The following is a 15,886-nucleotide window of genomic DNA, read 5'->3' as shown; positions in this document are numbered from 1 at the left end:
CTACATCACCTACACGATTCCTCCTGTGCTCGCATCATCATGACTGTCACCACTTGAGGGCGTTGTCACAATGAACAGTACAGGAAACACATACCAAGCAGCTATTACATGTGAGGAAGGACATAATCCAATATCTGCTGGACCAGCTCGTATCTCTGAAGACTCTACATTTGTGTAAATGTATTTTGTATGAAAGTAAATTAAAGTAATGGTATCGCTTTTTTTCAGTCTCTGTTGTCAGTAAACGGAATGCTTGTTGACAAGCAGTCATTATCAAGCTGCTGAGCTTGTAGATTGAATCATTATTTTATGATCACGTCATAACCAGAAAAAATAAAGAAAATACGTGTTAATTATAGCAGCTGTTCTGTGAGATGGGCTAAGTTCATCATTTTTGGAAGTGACAAAAACTTGCAATATTCCACAAAGCATCTGCTTACCACAGCGAAATGAGCTGCTGCGCTTATGCTTGTAAAAAAATAAAAAAAGATCAGCGAAATAACTGAGAAACAGATGCACCACTTTTTCTTGTGGAAATTGAAACCATGAGAGAACCGTGACGGGACCGGAGCACAGGTGCAGCTTGCTTACATTTCCTGTGTACAGTTTACCAAAATTCAGCATGAATCTCTTTGTGTTTTTGTTTCCTATTTTAACAGGAAACGTACTAAAAAAAAGAAGTAGTTTCTTAGTTGTTTTGCATCATAACTCTGTTGAAATTTAACTTCAAAATAATTTGGAAAAAACAACAACAACCCACATGTCTGCAGTCATTAGTTTGTCCGGGCTGTGGCTCTGCTTTGTGACAGCGCAGGTGAACATCAACAAAGCATTGAACATATGTCTCCAGTGAAACAGACTCCACAATGGCCTGTTTCCTTTTTTTTTTTTTTTTTTTTTTTTAGCTCCGAGACAGTTTTGCTGTAACTGCTAGTGTCTAGCCTTTATAGTCGACCCCCAGCTGCTGAACCTCCACATGGGCCAGTCGCCACAGGAGCATTGATCCAACCTGCTGTTTTATGAATAGAACACTTTGTTCCACTGGATTTCCATTTTCCTCCCCCCCAAGGAAAATATGTGACAATCAATACTTTATGCAAGCAAAGGTATCTAGTATTGAACGTCAAGTAAGAGAGAAACAATGTTAGTCAAGAGAGCCCTCCAGCAGTGAGTAATATGAGGCTATGATTAGTAAGGCGCTGCTTTAGGTTCATATGGAGACATTGTTCAACATGCAGGAATGTAAACTTCCCAAACTTAAAATGAATTACAAGTGTGAACAAATTCCCTCTTATGAAAAAAATATGTATCACTTTATTTCACAATATTTTATCACTTGTGTATTTGTTGGACAGGCATAAAAATTAAAAAAAAATCCAACAGTAAGTCGGCATTCTCTGTTAAAGCTTCACAACCCCGTGACAATTAGTGAAGGGAATAAATACTGTTTATTTCAGCGATATAACATTCGACGGTGTGCTTTAACATCCCTATTGTGACGACGGTCATTCGATCAGGACCGAGGTGATGGGCAGAGGTCTGTAAGCATCACTGAAGTGCCAATAATGAAGTTAAAGCACACCCTCGGGTGTAATATTTTGATTGTACAACAAATGACCAACTAAATAAAATATGTAAGCAAAATGTGTTAATTTTATGGCAATTTGCTCCCAAAATATAAAACTCTTTGTTAGTATGATTACCGTTGCCATGACTAAGAACTGGAAAACAATCAGTTGCATCAGTAGAGTCTTAATTAATGTACGCACTGTTTACTACTCCAGGAAATAGGCCGACCCTTAGCAACGACCCCAGTAACAGAGAGGATTTCTAGTCTGTTTTGTTGCTTTCTGGAGATGGTTTCTCAAACTTCATAAATACAACACAGAAACACTAAACTGCAGCTAGCTCAGTCTGGTTGTAACTAAGATATCTGATGAAAAATGATATCGGTGGTCTTGTGTGTTTTTAGGATTTTAGCACCGTGTCATGTGTTAAAACCAAACCGGTCAAGCTAGCCGCCGCTAGGATTTTAAGTGCGTGACTATCCGTGGTGTTACCGTACGGGTGCTCGGAGCAGCAAAAAAGGACCAAAAGGGACCTGACTTCACCAAATGGGTCACATTTAATATAACAAATAAAAACAACTGCATAATATTGGATGTTATATGAAACTCAATTCCAGTTTGCCATCGAGAAGGTGAAGTGATGTTTCTAGTGATGATCAGGGTGTGACGTCATGATGATTTGAACACGTTCCATCAGATTCTTTGGTCGGAACTACTTGTATAGTTAAAGTTAATTTCGCCATTTTCCATCACATTAGCTGCCTCGTTCTATGATTGGATTCAGTCACAATCATTTTGAAAGAATTAAAGCATATACAGCATGCATTACTAGTGTTCCACACTGGAAGTTGCAGTGCCGGTGTTTCAGATTCCTGTTTCTGCACCTTTACAACTTCAGAGGTTTGGAAAGTGCCTGAAGGCTCCACTCAGGTGGTGCTGAAGGAATCAGATTCCTTCTGGTTTTCTAGTTTACTCTAATTTGACTCAATATTTTCCCACCGATCCAAACAGTTTGTTTTGTCTTTCTCCTCTCTGAGTGTGCCGCCACTCTCATTACAAACGCTGATTAAATCCTACATTTGCCAGCAGTGAAAGCACCTTTTAACCAGCCAAAAACAGAGAAAGGCACTGCACAGTTGACACCTCAATTAAATTATTACAGGGAAAACAGCCCGTCTTGCTGCGCTTGATAAAATCTGGTGTTGACCAAACAGATGAAAACATATTCAACAAATATTATTCATTTTGAATAGGAGGACATACAGTCACAAAACACAAGTGTGTAGGATGATTTTTTTTTTTTTTTGCCAAATATATTTGAAATAAGTTTTATTTACATTATAGGCGGACTGTCCAGGCTTTTCGTTTTCATATTTCATCTGAGTAGATTTTGCTATGTTATTCTCAACGGGCACATTTGCACATGTTTGAAGTTCAAATCATCCCTTATTTTAACTTTTGAGCCAATAAACTATAAGCTTGAATATGAAAAACTATTATGCGATTGTAATGAATTAATGATAATATGTGACACCACAGAGTACTCATGAAGTTCTATAAATATCTCCTGTTTTGTAAATTCAACCAGTTGAATTGTATAATCAACAGTCTTAACTGAAACTTCTCAAACTTTTTGATCCAATAGTTACAAGGTAAATTAAATGATCAAAGAAGAATCTGTCTGTTCGGGCCGCTATGCAACCACATTACCTGCATGTAGTTACACCGCTGTCGCTCAGAACTTCCCTCCCTGTTTACTGTCTTCTGTGGCTAACTTGCAAATTTCAGGCAACTGTATGCATGTCTATTTTGTGGTTTGTTTCCATGATGTCAGACTAATGTATGTGTTTTATTTACTGTGCTAGCTTTTTTTTATATATATATATATATCTGGGCTTCTGCTTTGCATGTTTCAGTTGATGTCTCACATTACAGCACAATGTGATCCTGTTAGGTCCATATTTCTGTTAACATCTCTCATTTTATTGTTTTGTATGTCATGTATTATTATTATGTATTAGGTTCTATTTATTTAATAGTACCTACAAATAAAGTCTTGATACAATTTTTACTAAATTGTATATTATTCTTCTCTATATTATTGTATTGCATCTTTATAATTTTGTAATTTGAATCTTGTATTATTTTTAGGGTGACTTTTTAACTACTGACCTGAATAGCCTCTTGGGTAACTCTAGTGCATTTACAGAAATGTTTTTTTTATTATTATTTTTTGCACTGTCCCTGTTGAATAAACCAACAGATAAATAAAATAAATGTTAGTTTTTACCACTTGCATCTTATAAAAAGCAAAAACACAAATTTTGTATATAGATGGTACCAAAAAAACATGGATCGACAGTATGACATCATAGCTACCATCTTTTTCAGTTAGTGGATGAACAGCATATAAATGTGCTAAAATAATTCTGATGTACAATTTAATTTAATCTTTGTGTGAACAATCTCGTCAAATCATAAGTTTTGCTGACTTTCCCATGCATAACAAACTAGGCCAATGTTTTGGCTGTATAACTTCCTCACTTGCTCCCATCATAATTAATATGGCCGCTATAGGGACACTGTCACGGTGAAACATACATGAAACTATGGGTTATGATAAGCGGACATTTATTAGAGGATTGTCTTCAATATTTGCTGGAGCAGCTATCATCTCTGAAGCTTGTAAATTTGTGCAAATTCACTTGGTATAAATGTATATAAATATTAACATCTCAATCTCATCTTTGATGTATGATTTCAACTGGGAGGTCTGACTCATTAAACACGCAAGGTCACACTCCATCAAAAATATCTTCTGAGTATCAATTTGCGTTGGAAGCTGCTACAGTAAAGGTTATTGACAGTGAATTTCTACAGTTCCAACAACTTTCCAAATATCCAGCATATATCACCTGCCCACTGTCTGTTTTACCTAATTTATTATGTAATTTATTTTTTACATGTCTAATTTATAAATATGGTTAAATAAACTATGTCATGCCAAGTGTAAATTTGGACTGCCAAAGATACACTATATTAAAGAATCGTGCATGAGCAAAAGCACAAAAAGGGGCTTTTTAATACCATATAACTTACGTACAAATTGACATGGCTATTTAAAAGTGCAAACCGATGCTTTGACAGTGACAAAAGGGATACAGGCTCATGTTAATCCTTAACTTAATACATGACAGTGAAGGTTATATCTGGATCTGAAGTGGAGATACATTGATGCAGTGAGCTGATGGATGCAACTGAAACTCATTGCCAATGTTTGGCCCACAGTTTTACAGCATTTTCATAAAGCCAGAGAGCAAGCAGAAAACTGAGCTGGACTTGACCAACACATTAAATTATATTCATCTTTGAGAGATTCTATGTTCATCGCCTTTTAAAGCTCGTTTGATCATTTCAAGATTCTGGCAAACAAAACAGCAGTAATCTCTCTTTTAAAACACTGATGAGCATCTGTCAAGAATGAAGGAACGCACTCAATTTTCTGTGATTTCTATTAAAATGTAGAGAAAAAAACCCTGAAATGTTATCAAATTAAATATGTCACTGTGTGATCAAAACACTCCAAATACAGCACATATTATAGTAAATGAAAGTTATTCCTTTATGCACTGTCTGCCAAACACATCCTGTATTGTTAAATGGTATTAACACTCTCTGATGAGGTTGATTCTATGAGGGCAACAAGGCACAAAGGATTATGGGATGGTTTGGATTATAGGGGAATCATCAGTTTCCCACTGTTGTCTTTACACAGCCCTTTTGCACACTGCAAATATGATTTCCACATTGGTAGCGAGTTAAGGCATTTAGGGACTGTGTCTATAGGGTGAAAGGTTCCCACCCAAACTGGTGAAACGCATAACTCAACACTCATTTTGGGAGAAAGGAAACATGGCTGAACTGGCCTCTGTGGGTTAAATGGTATACATTTCTTGAACCTCTAATCATGTTGTGTGGCGACATCATCTGTGCTGCTCAGGGTGTAAAATAAGCATGCTGTCACACTTAGTTTGCAGGACAAGCAGGATGATTAGACTGGGTGTATAAACTCTTTAAATTTCCTCCCAAAGCTCCTGCATTGTTCTTGAATTATAACCTTAATGCTAGTGAATTGAAGTTGCCGTTCTGTGGCCCAATGACTGGTTTATGATTGGTTTCTTCTTCATGTGGTACATTTGTGCAGTTTGTGCAGCGTGACAGCAATCGTGCTTGGAGGAGGAAAGCTTGTTGTTCATTCTTAGAACTGCAGAGCTGCGGCATCAAAGTTTAAAGTTTGGAACGTAATTTCAGAAAGCTGAGACATACAAAGACTGCACGGCCCATACTGTGCTCAACACAGCCGCTGTATTTACTCTTTACTCTATACTGTACCACATTTAATGTCCACCATTTTATCTGAGCGTCTGAATTCCGAGTGTGTAAATGTATCCATTACACAGAGAACTGAACATTTTGAATACCAACAAAGTGTCCAACGGCAAGGACCGAAATTAGATGTGTCACACTTATCGTTATGTGACAGCTGTCAGTGATGACGACAAATAATGACCATTTCTAAGCATCTCAAATCTGAATTCACTGCTCACTATTAGGTCAGCTGTTTATTATATTGGAAGAGGTGAATGAACAAGGACATGAATTTGGACACAGAGACAACAAACAAGGTGAACATTAGCTTGTGTCCGCATAGAAGATGTAGAGATCATAGTTGAGCATCAGGTCATGCACATTACCTGTCATGTGAGGACACAATTGATTGTGTCCGTGTACCAAACAGTAACGCACATTCAACAGACACACTGTCACTCATGATCCATTGTGCCAGTTCATTTTTTTGCTCTTTTTTTCCAAAATAAATTGATTAATTGAAAACCTTAATGATTAAATAATGAAGAACTACTTAAAGCCACCACACAATCTGATTTCCATCCCTGTCCACTTCAACTAACCCAGACAGGAAGTACTCAGTTGCCATAATCATGTTTACAATTTGCTCAACACCTGTGATGTTTTCTTGCCATTGAATGGCCCAATATGTCAGAAAATAAGTGTGTATGTGCATGTGCTGTTTAGAATGTAGTTTAAAAAGTGAGGGCATGCTGGGAAATGTCACCACCCTCCCCCTCTATGCGTGGTAACACGGGTGGATGATATTCCTCGACTGAAATAAAAAGCAAACAGAATCTCTATACGTCAGCAATCCGGTATATTTGTTTGTCCCAGCAGCAGTATTATTAAAAACACACCAATATGGACTGGACAATGTCAAAAGTCTCAGATGAGGGTTGTGTTATGTTGTGGATTGTTGATCTTACCGCAGCAGCCAGTCTCATTTTCTTGCTGAAACAGCTATGATGATGATGAGGATGGCGAGGATGATAGCTCCAGCCACCAGGAGGTAGCACTTCCTCTTCCTCAGCTGCCTCTGTTGGTAAAAAGCGGTGAAGAAATTCCATTAGTGGGTGGAGTGAAAGCATTATTCACTTCCCTATTGGACGGTGCACATTGTCTGCTGTCTCCTATGAAAGGAACACTGCATTTGGAGAAAATTATGATGCTAAAACTGGTATTTCTGGTTTGTCATTAACAAGTCATATTTGTCTGTCGTGCCAGTCTCTCTTTTTGTGCTTTTTGCAAGACAGTACTGATTTAATTTTGTATGAGCGAAAATATTCCGCTATACCTTGTCATCATCATTTTTGAATACATGAAAGCTCTTGCCGTAGTCCATTAGCAGCACTGTAAATGCCAAGCTTCAGTTTCATAACCACACAGCCACAAAACCTCAATACCACCTTTTGTGTTGTTTTTTTCAACTAATTCAATTCAACTCCATATCACACAATTTCATGCACCCACAATATGCAGGAACAAAAATGGGGGCGGGGGGGGGGGGGGGCAGGCATCTTGAAAACAAAACATGATAGAACAAGGAATTCAGCCACATGAGGTAAACATGTAAATAAACAACCAATCCACGTCACGTTACACACTGATAATGGGATTTTTAAAAAAAACAAAAAAACAAAAAACGGTCTTGGTTTGGTCTGCACTTCCCTCCATCGAAGTGTTGTGAGTTATCACTGTGATGTGTGACAGCATCCTTAAAGGGCTAAATCTCCCAAATAAAATATTTTTCTTGTGAACTTATTCAGTCCATGTAGAGCTATCCGTTAGGCAGCTTGTTTAGTACCTGTGTCATTGTTGAACTTTAAAGTTATAATTAAGAAAAACAAAACATGACTATTGACTTTTGCATGGTTATCACTATATTCTATCTGTGTACGCTCTTCAATTACCATCTTTTCAAAGGGCATATTAGAGTATTTTCAAAAGCACACCACAAATGTGAGAATATGTGAAAGATGGGTTTCAGCATTAAGATGCTATTAGTGAGACTGAGAAGAGTAAACTACGTACAAGCAGAGAGTGGTTCTATATATCTATATATATATATATATATAGATATATAGATATATATATAGATATATATACACTGTATATATACATACATACATATATATATATATATATATATATATATATATATATATACACACAGTGGGTACGGAAAGTATTCAGACCCCTTTAAATTTTTCACTCTTTGTTTCATTGCAGCCATTTGCTAAAATCAAAAAAGTTCATTTTATTTCTCATTAATGTACACTCAGCACCCCATCTTGACAGAAAAAAACAGAAATGTAGAAATTTGTGCAAATTTATTAAAAAAAGAAAAACTGAAATATCACATTGTCATAAGTATTCACTGTATATATATATATATAGTTTTTTTTTTTTTACGTTTTACAATGTATGTGCAAATTTATATGTAAATATACATTTTTACCTTTTAATTTTTAAATTGACACTGTATTGGTATTACAACATTTTGTAATTATCACCAACATACAGTACATGGCAATGTATCAAAAAAATGTAGCTTTTATTTTTATAAAATATGTCAAAAACTACTTGATCTCAAATTATGAACTCATGCAATTTAATAGATAATTACATTCATTTTTATTTTTATTTAATTTTAACCACTTGAGCTCTTGACTGACTTTCTTTTAATTTCATTTTTAATATTACCTTGTGTATAATTTAGATTTTCAATGCACTAAACATTCATTCCACACAACACATGAACGTTATTCATTCAAGTCAATTACTTGCCATGTCTGAAAAAAAAAAATGCGTTGACTGTGTTAAGCCAGAATATTAAAAGAAATAGAGTGAAGAGCAGGGCTGAGGAAATATTTATATATTTTTCTTTGCTCCATGTCTCCTCAGGCAGGGACGATGTGTTGGAGCACAGAATCTATGTTGTTTTGAAATGCTTTTTCTCAAATTTTTTTCCAGCTTGTTTTCTGCTACAAAGGCAGCGCGAGCAGTGGCGTTAGACCAGAGCCGAGGCTGGAGTCTTTAAATCCTGACGCGCTTCAAAGCACGGAGAGAGCAATTCATCTTCTTATCTGAGACTCAAAACAGGCTTTCTTGTGGAAGAGAGGGAAAGAGGGAGAGGGAAGAGGGAAGAGGGAGAGAAAAAATGCTGTCGAGTAATTTTCCGTTTAAACGTTCCACTCCACAACAATTTGCATAAGCAGCCCTGCGTCTGTGATAAGAAGATTGGTAATTTTCAAAGGCTCTGTGGGGATTGAGAATTAAAAGCCTTTCTCCGCTATCTCCCCTCTTGCAGCTGGCCACCACAGATTCCCCAGCTTCTCTCCCGCATTTCCTCCTAAACTACGCCTTATAAACTTTCTCTGCCATCCTCTGCTTCTCTCTGACAGTGCAGATTCACTCCTTTCACTATACCCTCCCTCGCTCTTCCATACATTATTTCCCGTCTTTTTCTTCTTCCTCCGCTCACTCATCCCAGTGCTGCTGTTATTTGGGGAGAACAAGGAAATAAATAAGGTAGAGGGGGTAACAGAAAAGGGCTTAGTATAACAAAGGAAGTGTTGCAGTATTTTTCAACCAGTATTTTCCAGATTGCAGGGCAGGCTGAGAGGTAGGACAGGGAGCCTCAGAGGGAGACAGAGGAGGGATGCTCTTATCACTAGTGACTTAATCTGCCAGAGAACGTGTCCTCGGTGCCAACACTTCAGGACCAATGGGTGGTGCCAGCCCTCTGGAAAAAAAGACAGTGTCTCCCTCACACCTGTTTTATTCTAATGTTGAATATAAGAGTTACAGATTATAGTTAATCTCGCATACAATTATACGGCTTTATAAAGACTGATATCCACGCTGATATTTAAAAAAAAAAACATATTTTAAAAGCTACAGTTTGAATCTTACATCATGTTGATGTAACAAGTCCTCCAACACTTATGACCAGATGGATCGTTCGCTCTTAGCCTGAAATACGACCCACAGAGATATGTAAAAAATGACTTGAACCCCAAAGTTATGCAACCTTTGTTGGCAAGGCAACAATAAGTGCAGTGTTAAAAAAAACTGTCCTGACTAACTGTTGAAAAGCAAAATCAGCCTCTTGCACCAACCCTTCTTCTCTGAACAAAGAAAAAACAACATGATATAGACGTAATTTGAACTGCATAACTTCTCCGTGACACCTTATTGTTGTTATTTGTACAGATGTTAGAGGTCAGTCAACTTTATAGTGGAACCAGGTTGTAATAACCTGCTCACACAAAAATACCTGTGGGGTTGTTTTTGGAGGAGGGCCAGACTCTGTTGATGGAAAAAAAAAGTATATTTTACTGAGATTTTTACTCTTGTCAGTGTAGAAAATCCTCTTAAGAAAAATCATCCTCAGTAGTATTAAGTTTGTTTCTTACTGTGACCCGAACTCTTCCCTAAAATCCAGCATTGAGTGCATTTTTGAAATATTTTCTGCAGATTTTCAAATCTCGGGAATAAAAATTAAGCAGGAACAACTGAAGTTAGAAAAAAAAAAGTTTTTTACATTTGATATAAGTACAATGACATAAGTTTTTAAAAAAAAATACAAAAATGTAATTTCTTCATAATTTTGAAATACTTTTCTTTTGTTCAACTGTCATCTCATTGCACCCTCATTCTTCAATGGTATAATGTACGCCACTGAAGAATTAGCACCACCGACTGTGTGCTTCATTGTATCCAACTATGCAAATTCAGAACAGTAGTGTAAGGAAATGCATATTAGTTCACAATTGATTTCGCATTTTTGGAAGGAATGTCAATAATGATTGTGAGTGTCTGGTCAGAAGGTTATTCCCACAGACCAGTGAATGGTGACGTAGACTAATTCAACTGAACATTATATGCATTTTAGAAGACAATTCAGTACCCAATATTTAATACGGAGTGGGAGCAGACTAAGGAGGCTTTCTTTCCCTACTGAGGGGTTCTCAGACCAGCTCAGTGACATAAAATGCATCAGTTTGTCCCGAGTCTGCTCCAAAGTCACCTTTCAGTTGGGTGGGAGATGTCACACACTTTCAGATCAGATGTACGCATCACCTCAAATGGCTCCTTTTGTAAGAAATTGGAGCACTTCTCTGTATACTTAAGACGGAGCTGCTAGCTCTAATCGTACTACAATAGCTGAGGGCAGGAGACACAGATTGGGCTCCCACTGATGACAGCCCAAAATAAAGGGAGAACATAACTACAGTTGCTACGTCAATTTCCTTTTCCCCCACTTAGCAGGAGCTCCCCTCCATTCCATGGGGAACAATTCATCTTTTTCTGACAGAGAACACTAGCCTTAGACTTGGAGGTGCTAACATTCGTCCTGACCATTTCACACTTGGCTGCGAACTGAAGTAAATGCACAGTCGAGGTCACATGCTGACAAAGCCTGCAGAACCAAATCGTTGGCGAAAAGGAGAGACGCGAGCCTGAGGTCACCACATTGGGTGCTCCGGTTTTGTGATGCACCTCAAAAATTCTGTCCATTAAAATCTCAAATAGAAAAGACGACAAAAATCAGCCACTGAAAAATGGATGAGACACCTTACAACCAAAGCACCCTCCACACAGGGACCTCCGAAGATACCTCTGAGTCCACAAAGGTGAAGGTAAGGCACAAATCCAGGGTTTACTCAGCCACCCCGGACAAGGTGCCTCTGTGGAGCTTTTTACGACACCAGTGACCTAACCCCTACTTTTTTCTCTTGGGCTTTTTTCTCTCTCAGCATCAACCCCAGTCTGCTCACCTGCAGCCACTCTGCCAATCAGCTGGTCCAGTAGATACTATACATACACCCTGCTCAGCACGACTTACTTGCCAGACTGTCATGTTCTTCTTTGTGCTGCTGTTTTCCAGCGTTCTGCTACTTGTTAGTTTCTTCCCTGTTAGTGCTCGTGTTTTTTGTTGTTGTTCTAAGTTCACTTTTGATATTACATCTGGCCTTCTTATCATTCATGTGGAGCCTCCTTCCTTGTGGCACTGGACCTCAGTAATTGTGTGACGTCACAAACAAGCAGCAACCAGCTGTGACGTCACCCATTGGTTTGTGAACGGCCATTATGAAGCCTTGAGTTCGGAATTTGGCCGCCGTCATCTTGCTAGATCGGAGCAGTTTCATTGCCAGTAGTGACCATATTTGGGTGAGCCGGGGATCTGACTTGATCTGATTGGAAACCCAGCGATATTACGTTCCGTCCACCGATAGCTGTAACATGACTGTACCACAGGCCTGTCAATCAAAAAGAAACAACCCCAAAAACACATATTTTTGAAGTTTATTTTCTAACTAATGATGGATTATTTTCAGATGGACTGCCAGAAAACTAATAAGAAGGAGTGACTTTAGCTAAAAACATCTAGATATTACTATATACTTTATTGACTGACAAATTTCTGAGAGAAGTTGAATGGGAGCCAATGGACTGGGAGGCTTTTTGGAGCCAACCTCTAGTGGCACTCGGTGGTATTGCAGCTTAAGGCACTTCTGCATCGACCTAATTTTTCAGAGCCGGAAGCTACAAAGACTTTTATGTACAGTCTGTGGTCACAATCACACTTTCATGTCATATGTCTGTCCTCGGCATGGCCCACCGTCCAACCGTTAAGCTGATAATACTACCGTACAAATCAGCTAATCGAATGCAACACTTTTACATGGAAGACAAACTTGCTTGGTCTCTGGGAGAAAAACGACTTACCTTGTGTGACATGAGAAATAGCCTCATAATACAACAACAATGCAATGCAATAATGGCTGTAATATTATTCTCTATTTATCACATCTGGTCATGAAAATTGGAAGTCCATAAAATAAATAATCACCGTCCAACCGTTAATGCAGAAGAAAACATCAAGCTTTCATTCCATCGTGAAGCTAGCGGGTTACAAGACTGAGGAAAACCTGTGGTTTATCATGTCTGAGAGTCAGCCAATCAGAAGAGAGAGTACTTGATATAAAAGTACATTAAACTTAGACACAAAATGGCCTGTTCTTCTTAATGCTGCAGAAAGAAGCTCAAGGGAGATGTCAAACTATATAGAGATATGTTCATGGTACTTAAAAACACAAACATATATTTTTATGGATATCAAGACAAAATGCATGAAGAAATGTAAAATAGTGTGCTCTCCATGATCAAGGAATCCCACTTGCCCATATGAAGGTCAACAGTGGTGGCAAAGAGGACGAAGGAGAGATTAGTGAGAGAGAAGAGGACGTAGAGAGGAGAAGAACATGAATGACATCATTCACCAATATTTCTTTACACACCTAAAACCATAAATCATTTGAAAAACACCAATGTCCCCCAAGGGAGAATGCAGAAAAACTGCATTACAATCATTAAAGCTGATAATACTACCGTACAAATCAGCTATCGAATGCAACACTTTTACATGGAAGACAAACTTGCTTGGTCTCTGGGAGAAAAACGACTTACCTTGTGTGACATGAGAAATAGCCTCATAATACAACAACAATGCAATGCAATAATGGCTGTAATATTATTCTCTCTTTATCACATCTGGTCGTGAAAATTGGAAGTCCATAAAATAAATAATGTTTATAGCGGGACTGCCTCACTTGTAATCGGCTTATATGTAATTTACATAAAACTCAGAGTCCCCTGCAGTCACCCTGATTATGATATTTAAGAGGAGCAGCAAATAAACACAGACTTCACGGCCAATCCTGGCATCCTGGGAGGAAGCCCTGTGACAACCACTGTCAACAATGGAACAAAAACACTGAACAGCATCAGCATATTTGGCCTTTTGCTGATTGTTTTTTGTTACAAAAAAACTAAAATAAGTCTTGTTTTCTACCTCTGACATGCTGGATGCTCCTCTGACCTCAGCATAAGTACATAAGTACAGAAAACTGGAAACTTGTCACTGAATAATCATGGCAGAACACGTGACTTTCTATTATCAAGTTGCCAGAAGCGATGATTCGACAGTGGCCATCTCCAGATATGTTTTTAGAGAAGTTTAAAGGGACCTGTGCATGTTTGAACCGTTTACACGCATACATTGGGTCTCTAGTGACTCTGGATTTCAACATGTCTAATTCATTCATTTCTTTCTATGAAATTCTTCCTTTTCAATCCTCAAACTATTTGTTAATGATAATGATGAAAAAACATATTTTTTTAATCTTTAAACTACGATCGCTTGAGACTCAAGATATGTAAGAGTATAACTTGATACAAATGCTGGTTGGTCATGTTTCTTTCCTGTGTGTATTCATGATATGCTGCTATCTCACAGTTACTTAAGAATAAAAACAGTGAAAAGAAGTCGGTTCTTATTAGCTTACTGTGACAGTATGATGCTACAGCACATGTGTGCCAGTATTTTATTTGATATTAGAAGATTTTGATGACAACAACCCTGCAGATGAAGATGGTGAGAAATCAGAATCAGATCAGTTTAAAGCAGAACTGGTGAAAATAACGAAACCTGCTCAGGCGACGTGGGCTCTGACTGGAAGAACAATCCAGATTCCATCTCAGGATTGGTGCTAAGAGAAGTTAGGACTGACGAGATAGTCTCTTATCGGTACATCTACTTCCCCCATCTTGCTGAGGTTTTTGTGGCCATTATACTGTTAGAATATTCATAGTTATAGGCAAGTGGCATCCCAATTCGTAACGTTTCGAGAAAGTTCCGATTGGTCAATCTGTTCTCCAAACGGTGGAAACCGACCACAGCACTGGACCTGTTCAAAAGGTTTATATCTGTTTGGCGTTTCAGATGTCTGGAACCAGCCGACACACAAGTGCAATCATCGAGTGCAAACAATGTGAACAACCAAACAAAAAGATTGGATGTTGGCAAGCAATTTGAGGTTTTATGTTAAAGCAGACCCTCAAGTTGCCAACTAAATGAAACGTGTAATCTAAATGTATTCATATTGTGGGGCAATTCGCTGTTAAAATATTAAACTGTTTGTGAGTGCGATCTCCGGTTCCATGGCGATATATAGTGTGTGACTAAGAACTGAAAAACAATCTATGCAATGTTTACTACTTCAGGAAGTAGTCTGACCCTTAGCAACCACCTAGCAACAGAGATCATTTCTAGTCCGTTTTGTTGCTTCCTAGAGATGGTTTCTCAAACTGAATAAATACAGCACATACAAACACTAAACTGCTCAGCTAGCTCAGTCTTATTGTAACTAACATATCTGGTGAAAAAAAGATATCGATGGACTCATGTATTTTGAAGATTTTAGCACCGTATCGTGTTAAAACCAAACCGGTCCAGGTAGCCGGCACTAGGATTTTAAGTGCGCGACAATCCATGGTGTTACGGTACGGGTGCTCGGAGCAACACAAAAGGACCAAAATAGACCTGATCTCATCAAATGGGTCACATTTAATAGACCTATAATAAGTAAAAACAACTTTGTATTACATATTATATGAAATTCAATTCTAATTATATATTTCCATTGAGAGGGCGGAGTGATATTTCTAGTGATGAGCAGGGTGTGATGTTATGATGATTTGAGCACGTTCCAAATGTCCAGTTGACCAATCAGATCTTATTTATTATTGATCATTTCTCTGCAAAATATCAGCATGAGCTTTCGACTCCTAAGAGAACAAAGCTTTCCTCAAATCAAATCCGGTTGTAGTCACACATCACATCCAACTGCCTCAACTGTGACCAGCTGCTTCACTTCTCATTGTTTCAACAGGAAACAAAGTCATTTATAGTGATTTGGCTCATTCATTGACGCTCTTAGAGAATACAATAAAGATGGACAAAACCTTTTTTGATTTACAAAGGAATCTTCATTTGCTGTTATTGAGGGTTAACCGTGAGCAAGGAAGGTGAACTAGTCTCACAGCAAGATGTGATGTGT

At 38.0% G+C, this 15,886-nt stretch overlaps 1 protein-coding gene across 1 annotated transcript in view; it reads right to left on the bottom strand.

Moving 5' to 3' along the window:
* Window positions 1–15,886, bottom strand: part of tsnare1 (T-SNARE Domain Containing 1) — a 171,502-nt gene that overhangs the window by 25,746 nt on the left and 129,870 nt on the right. The window contains exon 11 of the mRNA XM_069702094.1: window positions 6,905–7,014. Coding sequence (XP_069558195.1) covers window positions 6,919–7,014 — 96 coding nt within the window. The 3' untranslated portion in view covers window positions 6,905–6,918. The remainder of the gene's footprint in view (window positions 1–6,904; window positions 7,015–15,886) is intronic.

Source organism: Brachyistius frenatus, unplaced genomic scaffold, assembly GCF_029030835.1.
Source record: "Brachyistius frenatus isolate BFR_SWC_R1_liver_20210118 unplaced genomic scaffold, ASM2903083v1 Contig_40, whole genome shotgun sequence".
NCBI lineage: Eukaryota > Metazoa > Chordata > Actinopteri > Embiotocidae > Brachyistius > Brachyistius frenatus.
The sequence above is the reverse complement of the archived record's forward strand: the minus strand, read 5'-3'. Positions and strand labels throughout refer to the sequence as shown.